The sequence below is a fragment of the Sardina pilchardus genome, chromosome 8 (genome assembly GCF_963854185.1).
Source record: "Sardina pilchardus chromosome 8, fSarPil1.1, whole genome shotgun sequence".
In the NCBI taxonomy this organism is placed as follows: domain Eukaryota; kingdom Metazoa; phylum Chordata; class Actinopteri; order Clupeiformes; family Clupeidae; genus Sardina; species Sardina pilchardus.
Window position 1 is genome coordinate 735,506 of NC_085001.1, and position 24,148 is coordinate 759,653.

General features: G+C 45.6%; 1 protein-coding gene across 4 annotated transcripts in view; it reads right to left on the reverse strand.

Annotated features, from left to right (window-relative positions):
* c5 (complement component 5) overlaps positions 1 to 24,148 on the reverse strand; it is a 52,014-nt gene that overhangs the window by 12,022 nt on the left and 15,844 nt on the right. For 3 of the 4 annotated variants that reach the window (XM_062542266.1, XM_062542268.1, XM_062542269.1), the window contains 18 exons: positions 22,927 to 23,053; positions 21,842 to 21,907; positions 21,452 to 21,646; positions 18,354 to 18,447; positions 16,304 to 16,386; positions 14,778 to 14,869; positions 14,611 to 14,658; positions 14,366 to 14,572; positions 13,377 to 13,437; positions 11,906 to 11,995; positions 8,857 to 9,069; positions 8,445 to 8,523; positions 5,313 to 5,472; positions 4,650 to 4,751; positions 3,921 to 4,098; positions 2,688 to 2,893; positions 745 to 897; positions 9 to 71 (listed from right to left, as the gene is read on the reverse strand). In XM_062542266.1, coding sequence (XP_062398250.1) covers positions 9 to 71; positions 745 to 897; positions 2,688 to 2,893; positions 3,921 to 4,098; positions 4,650 to 4,751; positions 5,313 to 5,472; positions 8,445 to 8,523; positions 8,857 to 9,069; positions 11,906 to 11,995; positions 13,377 to 13,437; positions 14,366 to 14,572; positions 14,611 to 14,658; positions 14,778 to 14,869; positions 16,304 to 16,386; positions 18,354 to 18,447; positions 21,452 to 21,646; positions 21,842 to 21,907; positions 22,927 to 23,053 — 2,217 coding nt within the window. Of the gene's footprint in view, positions 1 to 8; positions 72 to 744; positions 898 to 2,687; positions 2,894 to 3,920; positions 4,099 to 4,649; positions 4,752 to 5,312; positions 5,473 to 8,444; positions 8,524 to 8,856; positions 9,070 to 11,905; positions 11,996 to 13,376; positions 13,438 to 14,365; positions 14,573 to 14,610; positions 14,659 to 14,729; positions 14,870 to 16,303; positions 16,387 to 18,353; positions 18,448 to 21,451; positions 21,647 to 21,841; positions 21,908 to 22,926; positions 23,054 to 24,148 lie in introns of all 4 variants that reach the window. The other variant, XM_062542267.1, reaches the window with a different exon arrangement.

A 24,148-nucleotide genomic window follows, 5' to 3' on the forward strand; every position in this document is an offset into this window, starting at 1 on the left:
GCACTCACGTTGGCCACAGATACTCCAGTGCTGAGTCCTGTGGAGAGGATGATGTCATCATTTTTTGTCACCTGAACAGACATGATTAGTGTTAGTTTACACACAGACATGAGTCCCCACCAGACACCTGTACACAAACCAATACACACACACACACACACACACACACACACACACACACACACACACACACATGCAGCCTGCCCTCAGCACCTCCACTGTTAGCCTTTAGGCTGGAGGCACTGAAGCCGGTCAAACTCGGCACTCCTTCCGTAATCTCACTCTCGAGGGTGTGTTCAACTCGTTACTCCTTCCGTAATCTCACTCTCGAGGGTGTGTTCAACTCGTTATCATGGTGAAATAGACCCTGGATTGAAATCAATCTGGAATTATGCTTTAAACTTCTAAGTGATATATGACAAAGAACTTTAAGGTTGTGGTATAAGAAAAAATCACTTTTATGGCTGAATGTTTTAAATATGTGATGTGTGATAAACATTTGAATGACATAATAATGACATTGTGGCTTTAGATTAAAGAGTCTGCTAAATGAAGAGTTTGTTAAAGCCTGAAGAGTCTGCTAAATGAGAGGTAGAGTTTACTCACTAGGATGGGCTTTAGCCTGAAGAGTCTGCTAAATGAAGAGTTTGTTAAAGCCTGAAGAGTCTGCTAAATTAAGAGTTTACTCACTAGGATGGGCTTTAGCCTGAAGAGTCTGCTAAATGAGAGGTAGAGTTTACTCACTAGGATGGGCTTGCCCAGAGGCCTGCTGTCTGTGAGCATGATGAAATCCAGGTCTCCTTTGGTCCTGTACGCGGCCTTGATGCCCATGTTCAGAACAGCATCTTTGGTCATGATGCTGTACTTGGCCAAGGCCTCCAGGGTGAGAATAGTGTCCTGTCAACAATACAGAGTTAGTGCATAGTGTCCTGTCAACAACACAGAGTTAGTGTCCTGTCACCAACACAGAGTTAGTGCATAGTGTCCTGTCAACAACACAGAGTTAGTGCATACTGTAGTGTCCTGTCTGTCAACAACACAGAGTTAGTGCATAGTGTCCTGTCAACAACACAGAGTTAGTGCATAGTGTCCTGTCAACAACACAGAGTTAGTGTCCTGTCAACACCACAGAGTTAGTGCATAGTGTCCTGTCAACAACACAGAGTTAGTGCATAGTGTCCTGTCAACAACACAGAGTTAGTGTCCTGTCAACACCACAGAGTTAGTGCATAGTGTCCTGTCAACAACACAGAGTTAGTGCATAGTGTCCTGTCAACAACACAGAGTTAGTGTCCTGTCAACACCACAGAGTTAGTGTCCTGTCAACACCACAGAGTTAGTGCATAGTGTCCTGTCAACAACACAGAGTTAGTGTCCTGTCAACACCACAGAGTTAGTGTCCTGTCAACAACACAGAGTTAGTGTCCTGTCAACAACACAGAGTTAGTGCATAGTGTCCTGTCACCAACACAGAGTTAGTGCATAGTGTCCTGTCCGTCAACAACACAGAGTTAGTGCATAGTGTCCTGTCTGTCAACAACACAGAGTTAGTGCATAGTGTCCTGTCAACAACACAGAGTTAGTGTCCTGTCAACAACACAGAGTTAGTGCATAGTGTCCTGTCAACAACACAGAGTTAGTGCATAGTGTCCTGTCAACAACACAGAGTTAGTGCATAGTGTCCTGTCCGTCAACAACACAGAGTTAGTGCATAGTGTCCTGTCTGTCAACAACACAGAGTTAGTGCATAGTGTCCTATAAACAACACAGAGTTAGTGTCCTGTCAACAACACAGAGTTAGTGCATAGTGTCCTGTCAACAACACAGAGTTAGTGCACTGTCAACAACACAGAGTTAGTGCACTGTCAACAACACAGAGTTAGTGCATAGTGTCCTGTCAACAACACAGAGTTAGTGCACTGTCAACAACACAGAGTTAGTGCACTGTCAACAACACAGAGTTAGTGCATAGTGTCCTGTCAACAACACAGAGTTAGTGCATAGTGTCCTGTCAACAACACAGAGTTAGTGCATAGTGTCCTGTCACCAACACATAGTTAGTGTCCTGTCACCAACACAGAGTTAGTGTCCTATAAACAACACAGAGTTAGTGTCCTGTCACCAACACAGTTAGTGTGGACTTCCTGCCTGACAGTGATTGGTAACCTGCCTCTAAATGGTCACCTGAGTGTGGCGATAGATTCCGATTGGCCGGCAGTGGCTTGCTACCATAATCAGAATCAGCTTCATTGGCAGGTTTGCGTTTACAAACAAGGAGTTTGACTCTGGCAACACTCAACAACAAATAGCATATAAAGAATAAACATACAGAGTATGTATATGTAAGAACACAATGAAGGACAGTAGTATAAGGCTATGTACAGTATAATAATAAATACAGTTTATCCCTTTGCAAATAAATAGACAATACGGGTAGGAATGCAAATAAATAGACTATACGGGTAGGAATGCAATTGTCCGGAGGGGGAGTGGGAATGTCCACTTTCTTGTTGTGCCTGTCAGGTTGCCATGGTCGTGGTTGCCATGGTTGCCATGGTCGTGGACATGATAGTACAGCTTTAGGAGTTGTTATTTTCTGCTTGTTCTGTGTGGAGTAGATCCCGCCCCCGTAGCCTCTAACTGGTCAGTTGAGTGTGGCGGTGGGTTGTGATTGGCTGGCTGCCTACCTGCGTGGAGTAGAATCCGCCCCCGTGGCGCTGGTCCTGGGTGAGCCAGGTGAGGACGGGCTTGGCCTGCGCGGCGTGGCCCTTCAGCAGCGCGGTGAGCAGCACGTACACCGTCGTCTCCACCGTCTGGGCCGACGTCTTGTGGGGCCTCAGGGGGTTCACCGGCGCAGACGCCTCCTGCCAGAAGCGCACCACAGGAGGGTTACCTGCAGGACACACGCACACCACACACACACACGTCAACACACACGTCAACACACACAGAGACAGGACACACACCACACACACATAAACACACCCAATAAAGGCTAGAATAAACACAAGATGGCGCTTGTCTTCCCAATAAAGACTAGAATAAACACAAGATGGCGCTTGTCTTCCCAATAAAGGCTAGAATAAACACAAGATGGTGCTTGTCTCCCCAATAAAGACTAGAATAAACACAAGATGGTGCTTGTCTTCCCAATAAAGACTAGAATAAACACAAGATGGCGCTTGTCTTCCCAATAAAGGCTAGAATAAACACAATATGGTGCTTGTCTTCCCAATAAAGACTAGAATAAACACAAGATGGCGCTTGTCTTCCCAATAAAGGCTAGAATAAACACAAGATGGCCGTGGCCTAGCTGGAATAAACACAAGATGGTGCTTGTCTTCCCAATAAAGGCTGGAATAAACACAAGATGGCCGTGGCCTAGCTGGAATAAACACAAGATGGCGCTTGTCTTCCCAATAAAGGCTAGAATAAACACGAGATGGTGCTTGTCTTCCCAATAAAGGCTGGAATAAACACAAGATGGCCGTGGCCTAGCTGGAATAAACACAAGATGGTGCTTGTCTTCCCAATAAAGGCAGGAATAAAAACAAGATGGCCGTGGCCTGGCTGGAATAAACACAAGATGGCCGTGGCCTGGCTGCTGCAGGTCTGGAATAAAAACAAGATGGCCGTGGCCTAGCTGCTGCAGGTCTGGAATAAACACAAGATGGCCGTGGCCTAGCTGCTGCAGGTCTGGAATAAAAACAAGATGGCCGTGGCCTAGCTGCTGCAGGTCTGGAATAAACACAAGATGGCCGTGGCCTGGCTGCTGCAGGGCTGGAATAAACACAAGATGGCCGTGGCCTAGCTGGAATAAACACAAGATGGCCGTGGCCTGGCTGGAATAAACACAAGATGGCCGTGGCCTGGCTGGAATAAACACAAGATGGCCGTGGCCTGGCTGCTGCAGGGCTGACCTTTGACACTGGCGTCTCTCTGCAGCTGGTCGTAGAGCATGACGGAGGGGATGCTGCTGCTGTCCAGGAGGCTGAGGGCGTAGGCCGTCACCGCCCGCACGTACACACTCTTGAGCTGCCCGGCGCGCACACGCTCAAACAGGAAGCGCTCCGCCTTCCGCAGAGACTCCCTGTACAACTGCTCAGAACAGGACACAACAACAGGACCAGTTCAGTGCTGGAGAGAGAAATACACTGTCTGGACACAACAACAGGAACAGTTCAGCGCTTGATAAAGGGATACACTGTCTGCGCTGGCAAACTAATCTCTCATTGACAACATCAGTGGTGATACTGATTGTATGGCTATTGTATGGATTTGCTTGGTTATTACTCAGTTATCCAGATGGGCATCTGATGATATGGGCATTTATGGGTTGATGCTGATTTTTTTTTTTTCATAATCATGAGATGTTTTCAGCTGTAAGTATTGCATGTGATTGTGTGCGCATTACTATAGGCATGTAAGAATGTGCTTGTATACATGTATCTATTTATTGTATTTACTGGTGAGATGGCTGATGAGATCCAATTCCACTATTTCAACCATTAAAACATTTTTTGTTATTTAAAGTATTGTTGTTTTTTTCCCTCTCTACATGAATGTATATGATGTGATTCCCTGACCAGGGAAAACCCAATAAAAAAACAAAAATTAAAATATGAAATGTTTTCAGTTTCCATGGCTACCTCGAGGTTACATTCTGGCACCTCCTCCATGGCGTTCTTGATTCCGATGACGACGAAGGACGTGAGGTAAGCAGCCTGTTCTGTGGTGTCAGCTCCAGCACCCTGCAACACACACACACACACACACGCACGCACGCACGCACGCACGCACGCACGCACGCACGCACGCACGCACACACACACACACACACACACACACACACACACACACACACACACACACACACACACACACACACGTACACACACACACACACACACACACACACACACACACCGGTCAAAGACATGCTGCGTGTGCAGCACTGCAACACACAGAAACCTCAACACCACGAGGACAAATACATGGAGAATAAGAGAGAACCAAACACCACAGCGGCTGATTTAGACTTGAACAACTTCACACAGTGTTATTTGCACTACCATGGGCTCCCTTGAAAAAATAAACAACACATGACCTGTGGCAATTACCATGACAACAACACACGACCTGTGGCGATTACCATGACAACAACACACGACCTGTGGCGATTACCATGACAACAACACACGACCTGTGGCGATTACCATGACAACAACACACGACCTGTGGCAATTACCATGACAACAACACACGACCTGTGGCAATTACCATGACAACAACACATGACCTGTGGCAATTACCATGAGTTTAGTGGGCTTGTAGTTGGATGTCTCTAGGAACGACCCGTCTCCTTTCTGACAGCTGTTGATCAGCCAGTAGATGCACTTGGACACGTCTTTGCCGTCCACAGCAGTGTACTTGTTGACCTCTGCCAGAGTCTTGACCATGAGAGCGGTCAGCCTGAAAACAGGGTACATAGATGAGAGCGGTCAGCCTGGGAAACAGGGTTCATAGATGAGACTCGATTTGGATTAAAGCATCAGTTTACATAGATGAGACTCGATTTGGATTAAAGCATCAGTTTACATAGATGAGAATCAATTTGGATTAAAGCATCAGTTTACATAGATGAGAGTCGATTTGGATTAAAGCATCTGTTTACATAGATGAGAATCAATTTGGATTAAAGCATCAGTTTACATAGATGAGAGTCGATTTGGATTAAAGCATGGTTATTATTCGTGCTGTTGGCAGCACTAGCCACATGGTTGTTATTCGTGCTGTTGGCAGCACTAGCCACATGATTATTATTCGTGCTGTTGGCAGCACTAGCCACATGATTATCATGAAGTGCTGTTGGCAGCACTAGCCACATGGTTGTTATTCGTGCTGTTGGCAGCACTAGCCACATGGTTGTTATTCGTGCTGTTGGCAGCACTAGCCACATGGTTATTATTCGTGCTGTTGGCAGCACTAGCCACATGTTTATTATTCGTGCTGTTGGCAGCACTAGCCACATGGTTATTATTCGTGCTGTTGGCAACACTAGCCACATGGTTATTATTCGTGCTGTTGGCAGCACTAGCCACATGGTTATTATTCGTGCTGTTGGCAGCACTAGCCACATGGTTGTTATTCGTGCTGTTGGCAGCACTAGCCACATGGTTATTATTCGTGCTGTTGGCAGCACTAGCCACATGGTTATTATTCGTGCTGTTGGCAGCACTAGCCACATGGTTATCATAAAGTGCTGTTGGCAGCACTAGCCACATGTCTATTATTCGTGCTGTTGGCAGCGCTAGCCACATGGTTGTTATTCGTGCTGTTGGCAGCACTAGCCACATGGTTATTATTCGTGCTGTTGGCAGCACTATCCACATGGTTATTATTCGTGCTGTTGGCAGCACTAGCCACATGGTTATTATTCGTGCTGTTGGCAACACTAGCCACATGGTTATTATTCGTGCTGTTGGCAGCACTAGCCACATGGTTATTATTCGTGCTGTTGGCAGCACTAGCCACATGGTTGTTATTCGTGCTGTTGGCAGCACTAGCCACATGGTTATTATTCGTGCTGTTGGCAGCACTAGCCACATGGTTATTATTCGTGCTGTTGGCAGCACTAGCCACATGGTTATCATAAAGTGCTGTTGGCAGCACTAGCCACATGTCTATTATTCGTGCTGTTGGCAGCGCTAGCCACATGGTTGTTATTCGTGCTGTTGGCAGCACTAGCCACATGGTTATTATTCGTGCTGTTGGCAGCACTAGCCACATGGTTATCATGAAGTGCTGTTGGCAGCACTAGCCACATGGTTATTATTCGTGCTGTTGGCAGCACTAGCCACATGGTTATTATTCGTGCTGTTGGCAGCACTAGCCACATGGTTATCATGAAGTGCTGTTGGCAGCACTATCCACATGGTTATTATTCGTGCTGTTGGCAGCACTAGCCACATGTTTATTATTCGTGCTGTTGGCAGCACTAGCCACATGGTTATTATTCGTGCTGTTGGCAGCACTAGCCACATGGTTATTATTCCTGCTGTTGGCAGCACTAGCCACATGGTTATTATTCGTGTTGTTGGCAGCACTAGCCACATGATTATTATTCGTGCTGTTGGCAGCACTAGCCACATGGTTATTATTCGTGCTGTTGGCAGCACTAGCCACATGGTTATTATTCGTGCTGTTGGCAGCACTAGCCACATGGTTATTATTCGTGCTGTTGGCAGCACTAGCCACATGGTTATTATTCGTGCTGTTGGCAGCACTAGCCACATGGTTATTATTCGTGCTGTTGGCAGCACTAGCCACATGATTATCATGAAGTGCTGTTGGCAGCACTAGCCACATGGTTGTTATTCGTGCTGTTGGCAGCACTAGCCACATGGTTGTTATTCGTGCTGTTGGCAGCACTAGCCACATGGTTATTATTCGTGCTGTTGGCAGCACTAGCCACATGTTTATTATTCGTGCTGTTGGCAGCACTAGCCACATGGTTATTATTCGTGCTGTTGGCAACACTAGCCACATGGTTATTATTCGTGCTGTTGGCAGCACTAGCCACATGGTTATTATTCGTGCTGTTGGCAGCACTAGCCACATGGTTGTTATTCGTGCTGTTGGCAGCACTAGCCACATGGTTATTATTCGTGCTGTTGGCAGCACTAGCCACATGGTTATTATTCGTGCTGTTGGCAGCACTAGCCACATGGTTATCATAAAGTGCTGTTGGCAGCACTAGCCACATGTCTATTATTCGTGCTGTTGGCAGCGCTAGCCACATGGTTGTTATTCGTGCTGTTGGCAGCACTAGCCACATGGTTATTATTCGTGCTGTTGGCAGCACTAGCCACATGGTTATTATTCGTGCTGTTGGCAGCACTAGCCACATGGTTATCATGAAGTGCTGTTGGCAGCACTAGCCACATGGTTATTATTCGTGCTGTTGGCAGCACTAGCCACATGGTTATTATTCGTGCTGTTGGCAGCACTAGCCACATGGTTATCATGAAGTGCTGTTGGCAGCACTATCCACATGGTTATTATTCGTGCTGTTGGCAGCACTAGCCACATGTTTATTATTCGTGCTGTTGGCAGCACTAGCCACATGGTTATTATTCGTGCTGTTGGCAGCACTAGCCACATGGTTATTATTCCTGCTGTTGGCAGCACTAGCCACATGGTTATTATTCGTGTTGTTGGCAGCACTAGCCACATGATTATTATTCGTGCTGTTGGCAGCACTAGCCACATGGTTATTATTCGTGCTGTTGGCAGCACTAGCCACATGGTTATTATTCGTGCTGTTGGCAGCACTAGCCACATGGTTATTATTCGTGCTGTTGGCAGCACTAGCCACATGGTTATTATTCGTGCTGTTGGCAGCACTAGCCACATGGTTATTATTCGTGCTGCCACATGGTTACCATGTGCTTGCTTCTCTGTTCTTCCACATGCTGAAGGCATCGGTCACTCTCGTCCTAAAGGACATGATGCTGATGAGGCCTGGACAAACACAACACACACAATATGAAAATGTTTCAGCAGAGATGTAGAAGCTCCAGCTTCAGAAAGTACAGCCATGTATTGGTTTTACCACTTCTCCACTAACTCCCCTGAATCTCCCAGACTTGCGAGAACAATATATCGTTATAGTTATCGTTACCACAGACGCGTTGGCTGGTTACTGGCTATCAAAGCCGTGTTGGCTGGTTACTGGTTACCACAGACGCGTTGGCTGGTTACTGGCTATCAAAGCCGTGTTGGCTGGTTACTGGTTACCACAGTGGTGTTGGCTGGTTACTGGTTACCACAGTGGTGTTGGCTAGGCAGGCTCACCCTCCTTCATCCTGTGCTTGAGGTCGGCCTTGATGTGGGCGGCCTGCGGGCCGAGGCTGGCCCAGTGGCGGCCCATCTCCATGTAGTGGTAGACGTAGTAGAGGGGCAGCAGGCCCATCAGCTCCTTCTCCGCGGACCCCCGGGGGAGGTGCACCAGCCGCTGAAGCCCCTCGGGGTCGTTCATGATGGCCAGCACATCTCCCAGCAGCTCACCTTCACACACAAATGCAGTCAGTTTCACTCCATTCCATTCCATTCAGGTGGAGTGAATCCAGACAGTTCAGCTGCAGCAGTTACGTTTAGCTCAGTTCAGTTCAATTTAAGAGTCATTTGCCCTGAGGGATTTTTTGTTTTCCTGGTTTTCTCGTGCAATGACTCTTAAATAAATTTTGGCACATAGCTGTCAGCAGTGAGTACTGAAAATATGGGAGAATTTCCGGGGTTTCTTGCACAAAATACTCAACGATTTCTACATTCTTCTTTCTGTTGCTGTCAGACTACAAAACTACTGTACTAACCAAACTAGGTGTGGGGTGTTGGGTCGAACATGACTAAACTAGGTTAGGGTGTTGGGTCTAACATGACTAAACTAGGTGTGGGGTGTTGGGTCTAACATGACTAAACTAGGTGTGGGGTGTTGGGTCTAACATGACTAAACTAGGTGTGGGGTGTTGGGTCGAACATGACTAAACTAGGTGTGGGGTGTTGGGTCGAACATGACTAAACTAGGTTAGGGTGTTGGGTCTAACATGACTAAACTAGGTGTGGGGTGTTGGGTCTAACATGACTAAACTAGGTGTGGGGTGTAGGGTCGAACATGACTAAACTAGGTGTGGGGTGTTGGGTCGAACATGACTAAACTAGGGGTGGGGTGTTGGGTCGAACATGACTAAACTAGGTGTGGGGTGTAGGGTCTAACATGACTACAACACTACTGTACTAACTAAACTAGGTGTGGGGTGTTGGGTCGAACATGACTAAACTAGGTGTGGGGTGTAGGGTCGAACATGACTACAAAACTACTGTACTAACTAAACTAGGTGTGGGGTGTTGGGTCGAACATGACTACAACACTACTGTACTAACTAAACTAGGTGTGGGGTGTTGGGTCTAACATGACTACAAAACTACTGTACTAACTAAACTAGGTGTGGGGTGTTGGGTCTAACATGACTACAAAACTACTGTACTAACTAAACTAGGTGTGAGGTGTTGGGTCGAACATGACTACAAAACTACTGTACTAACTAAACTAGGTGTGGGGTGTTGGGTCGAACATGACTACAAAACTACTGTACTAACTAAACCAGGTGTGAGGTGTTGGGTCGAACATGACTACAACACTACTGTACTAACTAAACTAGGTGTGGGGTGTAGGGTCGAACATGACTAAACTAGGTGTGGGGTGTTGGGTCTAACATGACTACAACACTACTGTACTAACTAAACTAGGTGTGGGGTGTTGGGTCTAACATGACTACAAAACTACTGTACTAACTAAACTAGGTGTGGGGTGTTGGGTCTAACATGACTACAACACTACTGTACTAACTAAACTAGGTGTGGGGTGTTGGGTCTAACATGACTACAAAACTACTGTACTAACTAAACTAGGTGTGGGGTGTTGGGTCTAACATGACTACAACACTACTGTACTAACTAAACTAGGGGTGGGGTGTTGGGTCTAACATAACTACAAAACTACTGTACTAACTAAACTAGGTGTGGGGTGTTGGGTCTAACATGACTACAACACTACTGTACTAACTAAACTAGGGGTGGGGTGTTGGGTCTAACATAACTACAAAACTACTGTACTAACTAAACTAGGTGTGGGGTGTTGGGTCTAACATGACTACAAAACTACTGTACTAACTAAACTAGGTCTGGGGTGTAGGGTCGAACATGACTAAACTAGGTTAGGGTGTTGGGTCTAACATGACTAAACTAGGTGTGGGGTGTTGGGTCGAACATGACTAAACTACTGTACTAACTAAACTAGGTGTGGGGTGTAGGGTCTAACATGACTAAACTAGGTGTGGGGTGTTGGGTCTAACATGACTACAACACTACTGTACTAACTAAACTAGGTGTGGGGTGTAGGGTCTAACATGACTAAACTAGGTGTGGGGTGTTGGGTCGAACATGACTAAACTAGGTCTGGGGTGTTGGGTCGAACATGACTAAACTAGGTGTGGGGTGTTGGGTCGAACATGACTAAACTACTGTACTAACTAAACTAGGTGTGGGGTGTTGGGTCTAACATGACTAAACTAGGTGTGGGGTGTTGGGTCGAACATGACTAAACTAGGTGTGGGGTGTTGGGTCTAACATGACTAAACTAGGTGTGGGGTGTTGGGTCGAACATGACTAAACTAGGTGTGGGGTGTTGGGTCGAACATGACTAAACTAGGTTAGGGTGTTGGGTCGAACATGACTAAACTAGGTGTGGGGTGTTGGGTCGAACATGACTAAACTAGGTGTGAGGTGTTGGGTCGAACATGACTAAACTAGGTTAGAGTGTTGGGTCGAACATGACTAAACTAGGTGTGGGGTGTTGGGTCGAACATGACTAAACTAGGTGTGAGGTGTTGGGTCGAACATGGTGTTAAAACATGGTGTTTATTAAGCTTTTGTTCCTGTTAAAGGTTTAAAACATGGCGTTTATGAAGCTTTTGTTCCTGTTAAAGGTTAAAAACATGGCGTTTATGAAGCTTTTGTTCCTGTTAAAGGTTTTAAACATGGCGTTTATTAAGCTTCTGTTCCTGTTAAAGGTTTTAAACATGGCGTTTATTAAGCTTTTGTTCCTATTAAAGGTTTAAAACATGGCGTTTATGAAGCTTTTGTTCCTGTTAAAGGTTTAAAACATGGCGTTTATTAAGCTTCTGTTCCTGTTAAAGGTTTAAAACATGGCGTTTAGTAAGCTTCTGTTCCTGTTAAAGGTTTAAAACATGGCGTTTATTAAGCTTTTGTTCCTGTTAAAGGTTTAAAACATGGCGTTTCTTAAGCTTCTGTTCCTGTTAAAGGTTTAAAACATGGCGTTTATTACCGGTGACGGTGAGGCGGCGCTCCACGGGGGAGTTTGGCACCACCTTTGGAGGAAGGGAGTTCCTCAGCTCCACTTTTCTTTTGGAACTTCCTGTGGGAAAGAAATCCAAAAAGATGAACTTCCTGGGGGAACGAAATCCAAAAAGATGTCACCACTGCTTTTTACCTGTCAACTCTGGTGTACTGGACTGAATTAAATGTTATGCAGAAAACAAACAAAAACACAAACAAACAATCAAACAAACAATCAAACAGAGAGACAAATGAGACTTGGATTTGACACATGCGAGGATAAGAACATAAGACCACAGAGCGAGTCTCCATGCTACACAATAGTACTGACAGCATACGTGATGGCGTTTAGTCTCCATGCTACAATACTACTGACAGCATGCCTGATGGAGTTTAGTCTCCATGCTACACAATAGTACTGACAGCATACGTGATGGAGTTTAGTCTCAATGCTACAATAGTACTGACAGCATACCTGATGGAGTTTAGTCTCCATGCTACACAATAGTACCGACAGCATACCTGATGGAGTTTAATCTCAATGCTACGCAATAGTACTGACAGCATACCTGATGGAGTTTAATCTCCATGCTACGCAATAGTACTGGGAGCGTACCTATGTTCCCCAGGTCCAATGTTCCCCGGGTCATATGTGCCCACTTTGTATGGGACTGGGGAACATAGGACCCTTTTTTCCTTAAATTTTAGAAAGGGTCCTATGTTCCCCGCTTTACCAAAAAATTGTGACAGGGGAACATAGGACCATTTTTGGGAAAAGCGGGGACCATAGGGATGACCCCATAGTACTGACACCACAGAGCGAGGCTCCATGCTACACAAAAGACCTGACAGCGTACGTGATGGAGTTTGGTTTGGGTAGCTAATGTGATTTCATCTGACGCTTGTGTGGTTTTATGTAAAAGCAGTGATTTCATCAATGTTTGTGTGAGCTAATTAGAAATATGTGTGATTTCATATTAATTTTGTGTGAGCATATAAGAGGTGTGTGTGTGATTTTGTGAGAGCGTATGTGAGGCTTGTGTGATTTCATGTGAGGTTTGTGTGATTTAGTGTGAGCGTGTGTGAGGTTTGTGTGATTTCGTGTGAGCGTATGTGAGGTTTGTGTGATTTCGTGTGAGGTTTGTGTGATTTCGTGTGAGCGTATGTGAGGTTTGTGTGATTTCATGTGAGGTTTGTGTGATTTAGTGTGAGCGTGTGTGAGGTTTGTATGATTTCATGTGGGGTTTGTGTGATTTAGTGTGAGCGTGTGTGAGGTTTGTGTGATTTCATGTGAGGTTTGTGTGATTTCATGTGAGGTTTGTGTGATTTCGTGTGAGCGTATGTGAGGATAGTGTGATTTCGTGTGAGGTTTGTGTGATTTTGTGTGAGCGTATGTGAGGTTTGTGTGATTCTGTGTGAGGTTTCTGTGATTCTCTGTGAGGTCTTCTCTGCAGTCTCACCGTAGATGCCCTGGGGGTCGATGGTGGCCCCCGTGTTCTCCTCCGTCAGGATCCCTTCAGGCTGTTTCACAAAAACAACACGGGAGATGGAGTGTGAACAACAAAATATATAATAGCAGCTAACAGCTTTTAATATCAGCTAGCCTTTAGCAAGCCTAGAGCTAACGGGTAGCTGACCTAATACCAGCTCATAACACCAGCTAGCCTTTAGCAAGCCTAGAGCTAACGGGTAGCTGACCTAATACCAGCTCATAACACCTAATACCGGCTCATCACACCAGCTAGCCTTTAGCAAACCTAGAGCTAACGGGTAGCTGACCTAATACCGGCTCATAACACCAGCTAGCCTTTAGCAAGCCTAGAGCTAACGGGTAGCTGACCTAATACCGGCTCATAACACCAGCTAGCCTTTAGCAAGCCTAGAGCTAACGGGTAGCTAACCTAATACCGGCTCAGTAGCTAACCTAATACTAGCTCATAACACCAGCTAGCCTTTAGCAAGCCTAGAGCTAACGGGTAGCTAACCTAATACCGGCTCAGTAGCTAACCTAATACTAGCTCATAACACCTGCTAGCCTTTAGCAAGCCTAGAGCTAACCGGTAGCTGACCCACTCCCAGTGAATTACGCTACTGTAACAGACGATGTCATTGTGTGCAGAGAGCAGGAGAGATGGGCATGTATGTTCATGTATCTTGTTCTCTAACTCTAGAGGGACGTTAGAGGAGGAGATGAGGTGTGTGTGATGTGGGAGAGCGATGGTAAAGAAGGACATGAGGTGTGTGTGATGTGGGAGAGGGACATTAGAGGAGGAGATGAGGTGTGTGTGATGTGGGAGAGGGACATGGGGTGTGTGTGATGTGGGGAGAGGGATGTTAGAGGAGGAGATGAGGTGTGTGTGATGTGGGAGAGCGATGGTAAAGAAGGACATGGGGTGTGTGTGATGTCGGGAGAGCGACATTAGAGGAGGAGATAAAGTGTGTGTCGTACGGTCACTCGTAGACTCTTCACCAGCTTCTCTCGGCCCCACTGGGTGACGAGTGTGAAGTTGAGGGTGTGTGTGCCGGGCTCCAGGGCCATGATGTAGAAGTGGACGAAGTGGACGGAATGTTTGTCCAGAACGCCCTTATTCTTCTCCTCGGAGTTCTGTCCTCGGAACACACAGATCCCTTCTGAGGCCTCCAGAGTCAGCGAGAACTGCAGGACACACACACACACACACACACACACACTACCCGTGACTCCTGGTGGTTGTGGTTGTAGATGGAGCCCTTGAGTTGGACCTGCTCCCCGCGCACACACACACTCACACTCACGCACACACACTCACACACACACACGCACACACACATACCCGTGACTCCTGAGGGTTGTGGTTGTAGATGGAGCCCTTGAGCTGGACCTGTTCCCCACGCACCATGCTGTAGGGCAGTGGCACTTCCACACTCACGTCCTGGCTCACCGACACACGCAGCGGCTCTGACACACACATGCCTGCAGCGGGGACCCACACACACACCTGCTCCTTAGTGTTGTCAAACAGCACACCTGCTCGTTAGTGTCATGTCATACAGCACACCTGCTCGTTAGTGTTGTGTCATACAGCATGCGTGCTCGTTAGTGTTGTGTCATACAGCACACCTGCTCGTTAGTGTTGTGTCATACAGCACACCTGCTCGTTAGTGTTGTGTCATACAGCACACCTGCTCGTTAGTGTTGTCATACAGCACACCTGCTCGTTAGTGTTGTATCATACAGCACACCTGCTCCTTAGTGTTGTGTCATACAGCACACCTGCTCGTTAGTGTTGTGTCATGCAGCACACCTGCTCGTTAGTGTTGTATCATACAGCACACCTGCTCGTTAGTGTTGTGTCATACAGCACACCTGCTCGTTAGTGTTGTGTCATGCAGCACACCTGCTCGTTAGTGTTGTCATACAGCACACCTGCTCGTTAGTGTTGTGTCATACAGCACGCGTGCTCGTTAGTGTTGTCATACAGCACACCTGCTCGTTAGTGTTGTGTCATACAGCACACCTGCTCGTTAGTGTTGTGTCATACAGCACACCTGCTCGTTAGTGTTGTCATACAGCACACCTGCTCCTTAGTGTTGTGTCATACAGCACACCTGCTCGTTAGTGTTGTCATACAGCATACCTGCTCGTTAGTGTTGTGTCATGCAGCACACCTGCTCGTTAGTGTTGTCATACAGCACACCTGCTCGTTAGTGTTGTGTCATACAGCACGCGTGCTCGTTAGTGTTGTCATACAGCACACCTGCTCGTTAGTGTTGTGTCATACAGCACACCTGCTCGTTAGTGTTGTCATACAGCACACCTGCTCGTTAGTGTTGTGTCATACAGCACGCGTGCTCGTTAGTGTTGTCATACAGCACACCTGCTCGTTAGTGTTGTGTCATACAGCACACCTGCTCGTTAGTGTTGTGTCATACAGCATGCGTGCTCGTTAGTGTTGTGTCATACAGCACACCTGCTCGTTAGTATTGTGACATACAGCACATGTGCTCATCAGTGTTGTATCATACAACACGCGTGTGCGTGCGTGTCAGTGTGCGTGCGTGCGTGCGCGCTTGCGTGTGTGCGTGCGTGTGTATGTGTATGTGTTAAGATCGTACCGTCGTTAGACAGACCCACTGCTCTCATCTCCCAGGTGGTTAGTATTGTGACATACAGCACATGTGTGCGTGTGCTTGCGTGCGTGCGTGCGTGCGTGTGTGCGTGCGTGTGTATGTGTATGTGTTAAGATCGTACCGTCGTTAGACAGACCCACTGCTCTCATCTCCCAGGTGGTTAGTATTGTGACATACAGCACATGTGTGCGTGTGCGTGCGTGCGTGCGTGCGTGCGTGCGTGCGTGCGTGCGTGCATGCGTGCGTGTGTGCGTGTATGTATGTGTTAAGATCGTACCGTCGTTAGACAGACCCACTGCTCTCATCTCCCAGGTGGTGAGGGAGTCGGGGAGCGTACGTCTGAGGACTGTAGCTCTGGAGCTGCAGGAGGATCAGAACGTAGGTTACGAATGTAACTATGGATCTGTGAGACCGAGGGATGACCGTCACTATCCTTGTCGCTCGGACCATTCTGAGGCGTTCAGGGATAGGAGACTGATCCGGGAGCATTCTCTGCTATTTATTAACGCAAGTCGTTCTGCTTCCGGAGGTCATGGACATGACTATTTTGACATATGGTCTCGGTGATAGGCAGAACGAAGGTGATCATTCCTTTTTAGACCGTAGTGACGGTCAGAGTGAGGTCGAAACAGATCCACATGACATCATAACGTTATCACAACCTCATCAGAACATATCAGTGTTTCCCCGAAGGTAGCCTACTTATTTTCCCGCTAATGACCTGCGTTCTATACATCCCGCTTATTATAAGGTTACTTGCCAAAACGAGAAAAGAAACGTACTGTAACACAATGTGTCTTTAGCAATGACTTGGCTACCGATTCGTGGCTTCCGCTAACAAAATAAATAGTTCGCCACACAGATAGAATAGCTGACTAGCGTCAATGAAATATCACAACAACACAATAACCTCATCACAACTATATCACAATAACACAATAACCATATCACAAGTAAATCAAAACAGAGCAATAACTTCATCACAACTATATCACAACAACACAATAACCTCATCTCAGGTATAACACAACAACACAATAACCATTTCACAACTATATCACGATAACCAAATGACCTCATCTGGGCTATATCACATTATTTACAGTGTATCCAGGGCACAAGCAGCTGGCGCTGAGTCTAAGTGCTCCCGATGTTATTCAGCCACACAATATAGTTAGTTAACTTTTTACCTGCATGAAAGTGTAGATATGTAGTCTGTGTAAGCTATCCTACCAGTCGTTTCACTGTAGGTGAACTTCAGTAGGCTACTAAACAAGTGTCATTGCTTGCAACTCGTTTGAAGTTGGCAACTTTTTCAGTCTTTTATTTTAACAAATGAAGAGTTATTTTCCAAAATAGGCTACGATCAACAATTTTGATGCATTTTCATAAATTACCTTTTCCAAGTAATTTCAGTGGAATTGTAATTGGGTTATTGTTATTCAGGCTATCTTTTCTTCTGTGTCATACCGTAGCCTGTGTTGTCTTTTTAACTATAGGCCTAATACAATGTTTTACACAGCAACCTTTTTGCATTTACATGCAATGGTAATTTCTTCCATGGAATTACATTTTCTAGTTTGCATACTGTAGTCCTCCTTTAATTTTCATACCGTAGTCCTCCTTTAATTTGATAAGCAGCTAATTCGTTTGTCCACTAGATTTCACTCTCATCCAATTGCCTCTGTAATTTCTTGACAAGAAAAAGGTTCAAAATAAAACCTAAAATGGAGGAGCCATCAACGTCGACCGATAAGACCTGTTCCAGTCTGGAAAAATGAACTCAGTGCTTTGCAATATCGGCCACAATGTCAGTAAATAAGAGGAGGGGTCGTGGGGTGTCAATACAATAAGGGGAGGAGTCTTGGGATATCAATGCAATAAGGGGAGGAGTCCTGGGATATCAACACAATAAGGGGAGGAGTCTTGGGATATCAATGCAATAAGGGGTATATAAGGGGAGGGGCTTGGTCGGCGAGGGGAGGGGTCTTGGTCTATAAGGGGAAGGTCTTGGTATATACGGGGCGTGGTCTTGGTCAGTAAGAGGAGGGGTCTTGGTCAGTAAGGGGAGGGGTCTTGGTCAGTAAGGGCGTGGTCTTGGTCAGTAAGGGGAGGGGTCTTGGTCAGTAAGGGGAGGGGTCTTGGTATATGCGGGGCGTGGTCTTGGTCAGTAAGGGAGGGGTCTTGGTCAGTAAGGGGAGGGGTCTTGGTCAGTAAGGGGAGGGGTCTTGGTCAGTAAGGGGAGGAGTCTTGGTCAGTAAGGGAGGGGTCTTGGTCAGTAAGGGGAGGAGTCTTGGTCAGTAAGGGGAGGAGTCTTGGGTCTTTACCCCTCTGGGACCAGGTGCTCCTCCCAAAGCCAGCTCTCAGGGAAATAGCTCCGGATCTGCATGGGCAGCACATCTTCAAACAGGGCTTCCACCTCTGCAAAACACACACACACACACACACACAGGGAGACACGCAAGCACGCACGCATGCACACGCGCGCCCGCGCACACACATACACATACACATACACACACACACACACACACACACACACACACACACACACACACACACAGGGAGACACGCACGCGCGCACACACACACACACACACACACACACACACACATACACACACACACACAGGGAGACACGCACGCACGCACACACACGCACACACACACACACACACACGCACACACGCACGCGCACGCACGCACGCACGCACGCACGCACACACACACACACACACACAGGGAGACACGCACACAGAAATATGATGTTATCTATGTGTTTCGCGTACTTCACTTTACAACTGTGGAGGCAATTACAAAAAAAAAACTGCAGTATTAGTATAAGGAGAACATATTGTGTATAATTGAATATAATTTATTACTTTAAATAGAACATATTGGCCCTCATTTATGAAACGTGCGTATGATCAAAAACAGGCGTACAACAGGCGTACGCTTGTTTCCACGCAAAGTATGGCATTTATCAATGTGAACGTGATCGGTGCTATACGCTCAAATCTCACGTCTAGTCTGAACTCGCGTACGCAAGTTTTTCAGGCGCCATATCATCGTTCAGCAATAAATCGCCGGTGGATTACAAAGTGAAGAGTTGACTTGATGGACTCTCTCAGACACAACACCTTTCCTGTACATGAGCAGCCTGTTTGCTGTAATGTAGCATATTATATTGACACATTTCATGGCTTAGGATAGCCATATAGGAGATGATTACTTTCTCTTTGGCAAACGCAACATTCATGAATTATATAATTTTATTGTATGTGTATTTGTATTGTATGTGTATTTTTTTTATTTTTTTTTTTTTTTATTTTTTTTTATTTATTATTGTATTGTTGATGAGTGTATTGTAATGTGTCCAATGTGGGCCCTGAGCCTGTAATAAAGTTTATATATATATTTTGAATTATTTTCCAAGGGCAAATTTCTGTGTCGTATGGTTTTGTAATGAATGTATTTATAGTATGATGCGTTCTCTCTGCGAAAATAAAGTCTGTTGCGCTTAAATCGCTCTAGTTTCCTGCCTTCCTTGATGACAGCTTCTGCTGTCAAAATTAACAAGGTTCAGCTGGACGTCACTGTGGCTCGAGATCACTAATGATTTCTTTTGAACATATAATGCACCTTCATGTCGTAAATTGTAAGGGCGAGGCAATTAAAACGAGCATAATATAGGGGCGTGATATTAAAATTATGCTTGTTTCCAGCCGCCACATTTATCAACACACGTTTATTCTTACGCTGGAATTGGAGTGATACGAAAGTTTGATGAATCACACGTGAGCCCCGTCATAAGATGATTTCTGCGCTCTGTTATAAATAAATGAGGGCCATTGTGTATAGTTTAAATAAACTACAGTATTACTACAAGTAGAGCTTATTGTGTATAGTTGGCTTACTGTGTATAGTTGGCTTATTGTGTATAGCTGGCTTATTGTGTATAGCTGGCTTATTGTGTATAGTTGGCTTATTGTGTATAGCTCGCTTATTGTGTATAGTTGGCTTATTGTGTATAGTTGGCTTATTGTGTAGTTGGCTTATTGTGTATAGCTGGCTTATTGTGTATAGTTGGCTTATTGTGTAGTTGGCTTATTGTGTATAGTTGGCTTATTGTGTATAGCTCGCTTATTGTGTATAGTTGGCTTGTTGTGTATAGTTGCCTTGTTGTGTATAGTTGGCTTATTGTGTATAGTTGGCTTATTGTGCATAGTTGGCTTATTGTGTATAGTTGGCTTGTTGTGTATAGTTGGCTTATTGTGTATAGCTCGCTTATTGTGTATAGTTGGCTTATTGTGTATAGTTGGCTTATTGTGTATAGTTGGCTTATTGTGTTGGCTTATTGTGTATAGTTGGCTTATTGTGTTGGCTTATTGTGTATAGTTGGCTTATTGTGTATAGTTGGCTTATTGTGTTGGCTTATTGTGTATAGTTGGCTTATTGTGTATAGTTGGCTTATTGTGTTGGCTTGTTGTGTATAGTTGGCTTATTGTGTGAGTTGGCTTATTGTGTATAGTTGGCTTATTGTGTATAGTTGGCTTATTGTGTTGGCTTATTGTGTATAGTTGGCTTATTGTGTTGGCTTGTTGTGTATAGTTGGCTTATTGTGTATAGTTGGCTTATTGTGTATAGCTGGCTTATTGTGTATAGCTGGCTTATTGTGTATAGCTGGCTTATTGTGTATAGTTGGCTTATTGTGTATAGCTGGCTTATTGTGTATAGTTGGCTTATTGTGTATAGTTGGCTTATTGTGTTGGCTTATTGTGTCTAGTTGGCTTATTGTATAGTTGGCTTATTGTGTATAGTTGGCTTATTGTATAGTTGGCTTATTGTGTATAGCTCGCTTATTGTGTATAGTTGGCTTATTGTATAGTTGGCTTATTGTGTATAGTTGGCTTATTGTATAATTGGCTTATTGTGTATAGTTGGCTTATTGTATAGTTGGCTTATTGTGTATAGTTGGCTTGTTGTGAATAGTTGGCTTATTGTGTATAGTTGGCTTATTGTGTAGTTGGCTTATTGTGTATAGTTGGCTTATTGTGTATAGTTGGCTTATTGTGTATAGTTGGCTTATTGCGTAGTTGGCTTATTGTGTATAGCTGGCTTATTGTATAGTTGGCTTATTGTGTATAGCTGGCTTATTGTATAGTTGGCTTATTGTGTATAGTTGGCTTATTGTGTATAGTTGGCTTGTTGTGAATAGTTGGCTTATTGTGTATAGTTGGCTTATTGTGTAGTTGGCTTATTGTGTATAGTTGGCTTATTGTGTATAGTTGGCTTATTGTGTATAGTTGGCTTATTGTGTAGTTGGCTTATTGTGTATAGCTGGCTTATTGTATAGTTGGCTTATTGTGTATAGCTGGCTTATTGTATAGTTGGCTTATTGTGTGTAGTTGGACAGCGCGCTGACCTGAGCGGGCGAGAGTGACGGCTCCTGGACGGGTCATCATCTGCAGGGTGACTCTGCAGCAGCACAGGAAGGCTTCCCTGGCGCGCGGACGGTGTGCAAACGCCATGCGGCTCACTCTGGCCTCACAGGACTCTAGAGTGGGCAGCTGCTTACTGCCCTCCACACAGTAGCGCATCAGTGCAGGGAGCCTTTGGACTGGCAACGACGGGACAACAACAAGATCACAATCAACAACAACAACAACAACATCAACAAAAACAACAGCATCATCATCAACATCAACAACAACAGCATCATCATTAACAACAACAGCATCATCATCATCATCATCATCATCATCATGAAACATGCTCAATAATAAATCAATAATAGAACTCAATTGACACTCACTCATTTGGTCACAATGCTCCTTTTTCAATTCCCTCTTAGGCCTTACAACATCAGAGCATGTGTCACCTGAAAACAGATATGTACACACACACACACACACACACACACACACACACACACACACATAAAACAATTCCCTCTTAGGCCTTACAACATCAGAGCATGTGTCACCTGAAAACAGATATGTACACACACACACACACACACACACACACACACACACACACACACACACACACACACACACACACACACATAAAACAATTCCCTCTTAGGCCTTACAACATCAGAGCATATGTCACCTGAAAACAGATATGTACACACACACACACACACACACACACACACACACACACACACACACACACACACACACACACACATAAAACAATTCCCTCTTAGGCCTTACAACATCAGAGCATGTGTCACCTGAAAACAGATATGTACACACACACACACACACACACACACACACACAGAGACACACACACACACACACACACACACACACAGAGACACATGTAAATCAATTCCCTCTTAGGCCTTACAACATCAGAGCATGTGTCACCTGTACACACATAATAATAATACCTACAGTATGTTTGTAGATAGATAGATAGATAGATAGATAGATAGATAGATAGATAGATAGATAGATAGATAGATAGATAGATAGATAGATAGATAGATAGATAGATAGATACTTTATTGATCCCCAAGGGGAAATTCATATAATTTATACATCTGTGTGTGGGTGAGTGTTTGTTTGTGCATGAATGTGAATAAGAAGGTGTGTGTACGTGTATGAGTGTGTGTGTGTGTGTGTGTGTGTGTGTGTGTGTGTGTGTGTATGAATGTGTATGTGTGTGTGTGTATGTGTATGACTGTGTGTGTGTGCGTGTGTGTGTGTGTGTGTGTGTGTGCCTATAGTGATGGTCTTGGCGTTGGTCATGAAGATGAGTGGTGTGCGTGTGTGTGTGTGTGTGTGTGTACCTTCAGTGATGGTCTTGGCGTTGGTCATGAAGATGAGGGTGTGTGTGTGTGTGTGTGTGTGTGTGTGTGTGTGTGTGTGTGTGTGTGTGTACCTTCAGTGATGGCCTTGGCGTTGGCGTTGGTCATGAAGAGTAGGCCGGCTCTGCGGAACACGTCAGCAGCATCCTTCCCTCCCCCTCCACCACAGCCCATGTCCTTCCTCTCCACATGCCGCAACACCTGCCACACACACACACACACACACACACACACACACACACACATACACACACACACACACACACACACACACACATACACACACACACACACACACACACACACACACACACACAAGCACACGCACACGCACACGCACACGCACACGCACACGCACACACACACAAGCACATGCACACAGACACACAAGCCCACGCACATACACACACACACACAGACACACAGACACACAAGCGCGCACACACACACACACACACACACACACACACACACACACACACACAAGCGCACACACACATACACACACGAGCAAATACACACAGATCAGAGTGATGTGTAAAAATCACTACTATTAGACATCTGTTTGTAGTACACACACACACACACACACACACACACACACACACACACACACACACATCTTACAGTGGTGAGGGGGTCGGTGTGCTTGATCCTGAGGGAGTAGATGGCCGTGTCCACTGATGCCACACACACACACACACACACACACACACACACACACACACACACACACACACACACACATCTTACAGTGGTGAGGGGGTCGGTGTGCTTGATCCTGAGGGAGTAGATGGCCGTGTCCACTGATGCCACACACACACACACACACACACACACACACACACACACACACACACACACACACACACACACACACACACACACACACACACACACACACACACACACACACACATCTTACAGTGGTGAGGGGGTCGGTGTGCTTGATCCTGAGGGAGTAGATGGCCGTGTCCACTGATGCCACACACACACACACACACACACACACACACACACACACACACACACACACATCTTACAGTGGTGAGGGGGTCGGTGTGCTTGATCCTGAGGGAGTAGATGGCCGTGTCCACTGATGCCACACACACACACACACACACACACACACACACACACACACACATCTTACAGTGGTGAGGGGGTCGGTGTGCTTGATCCTGAGGGAGTAGATGGCCGTGTCCACTGATGCCACACACACACACACACACACACACACACACACACACACACACACACACACACACACACACACACACACACATCTTACAGTGG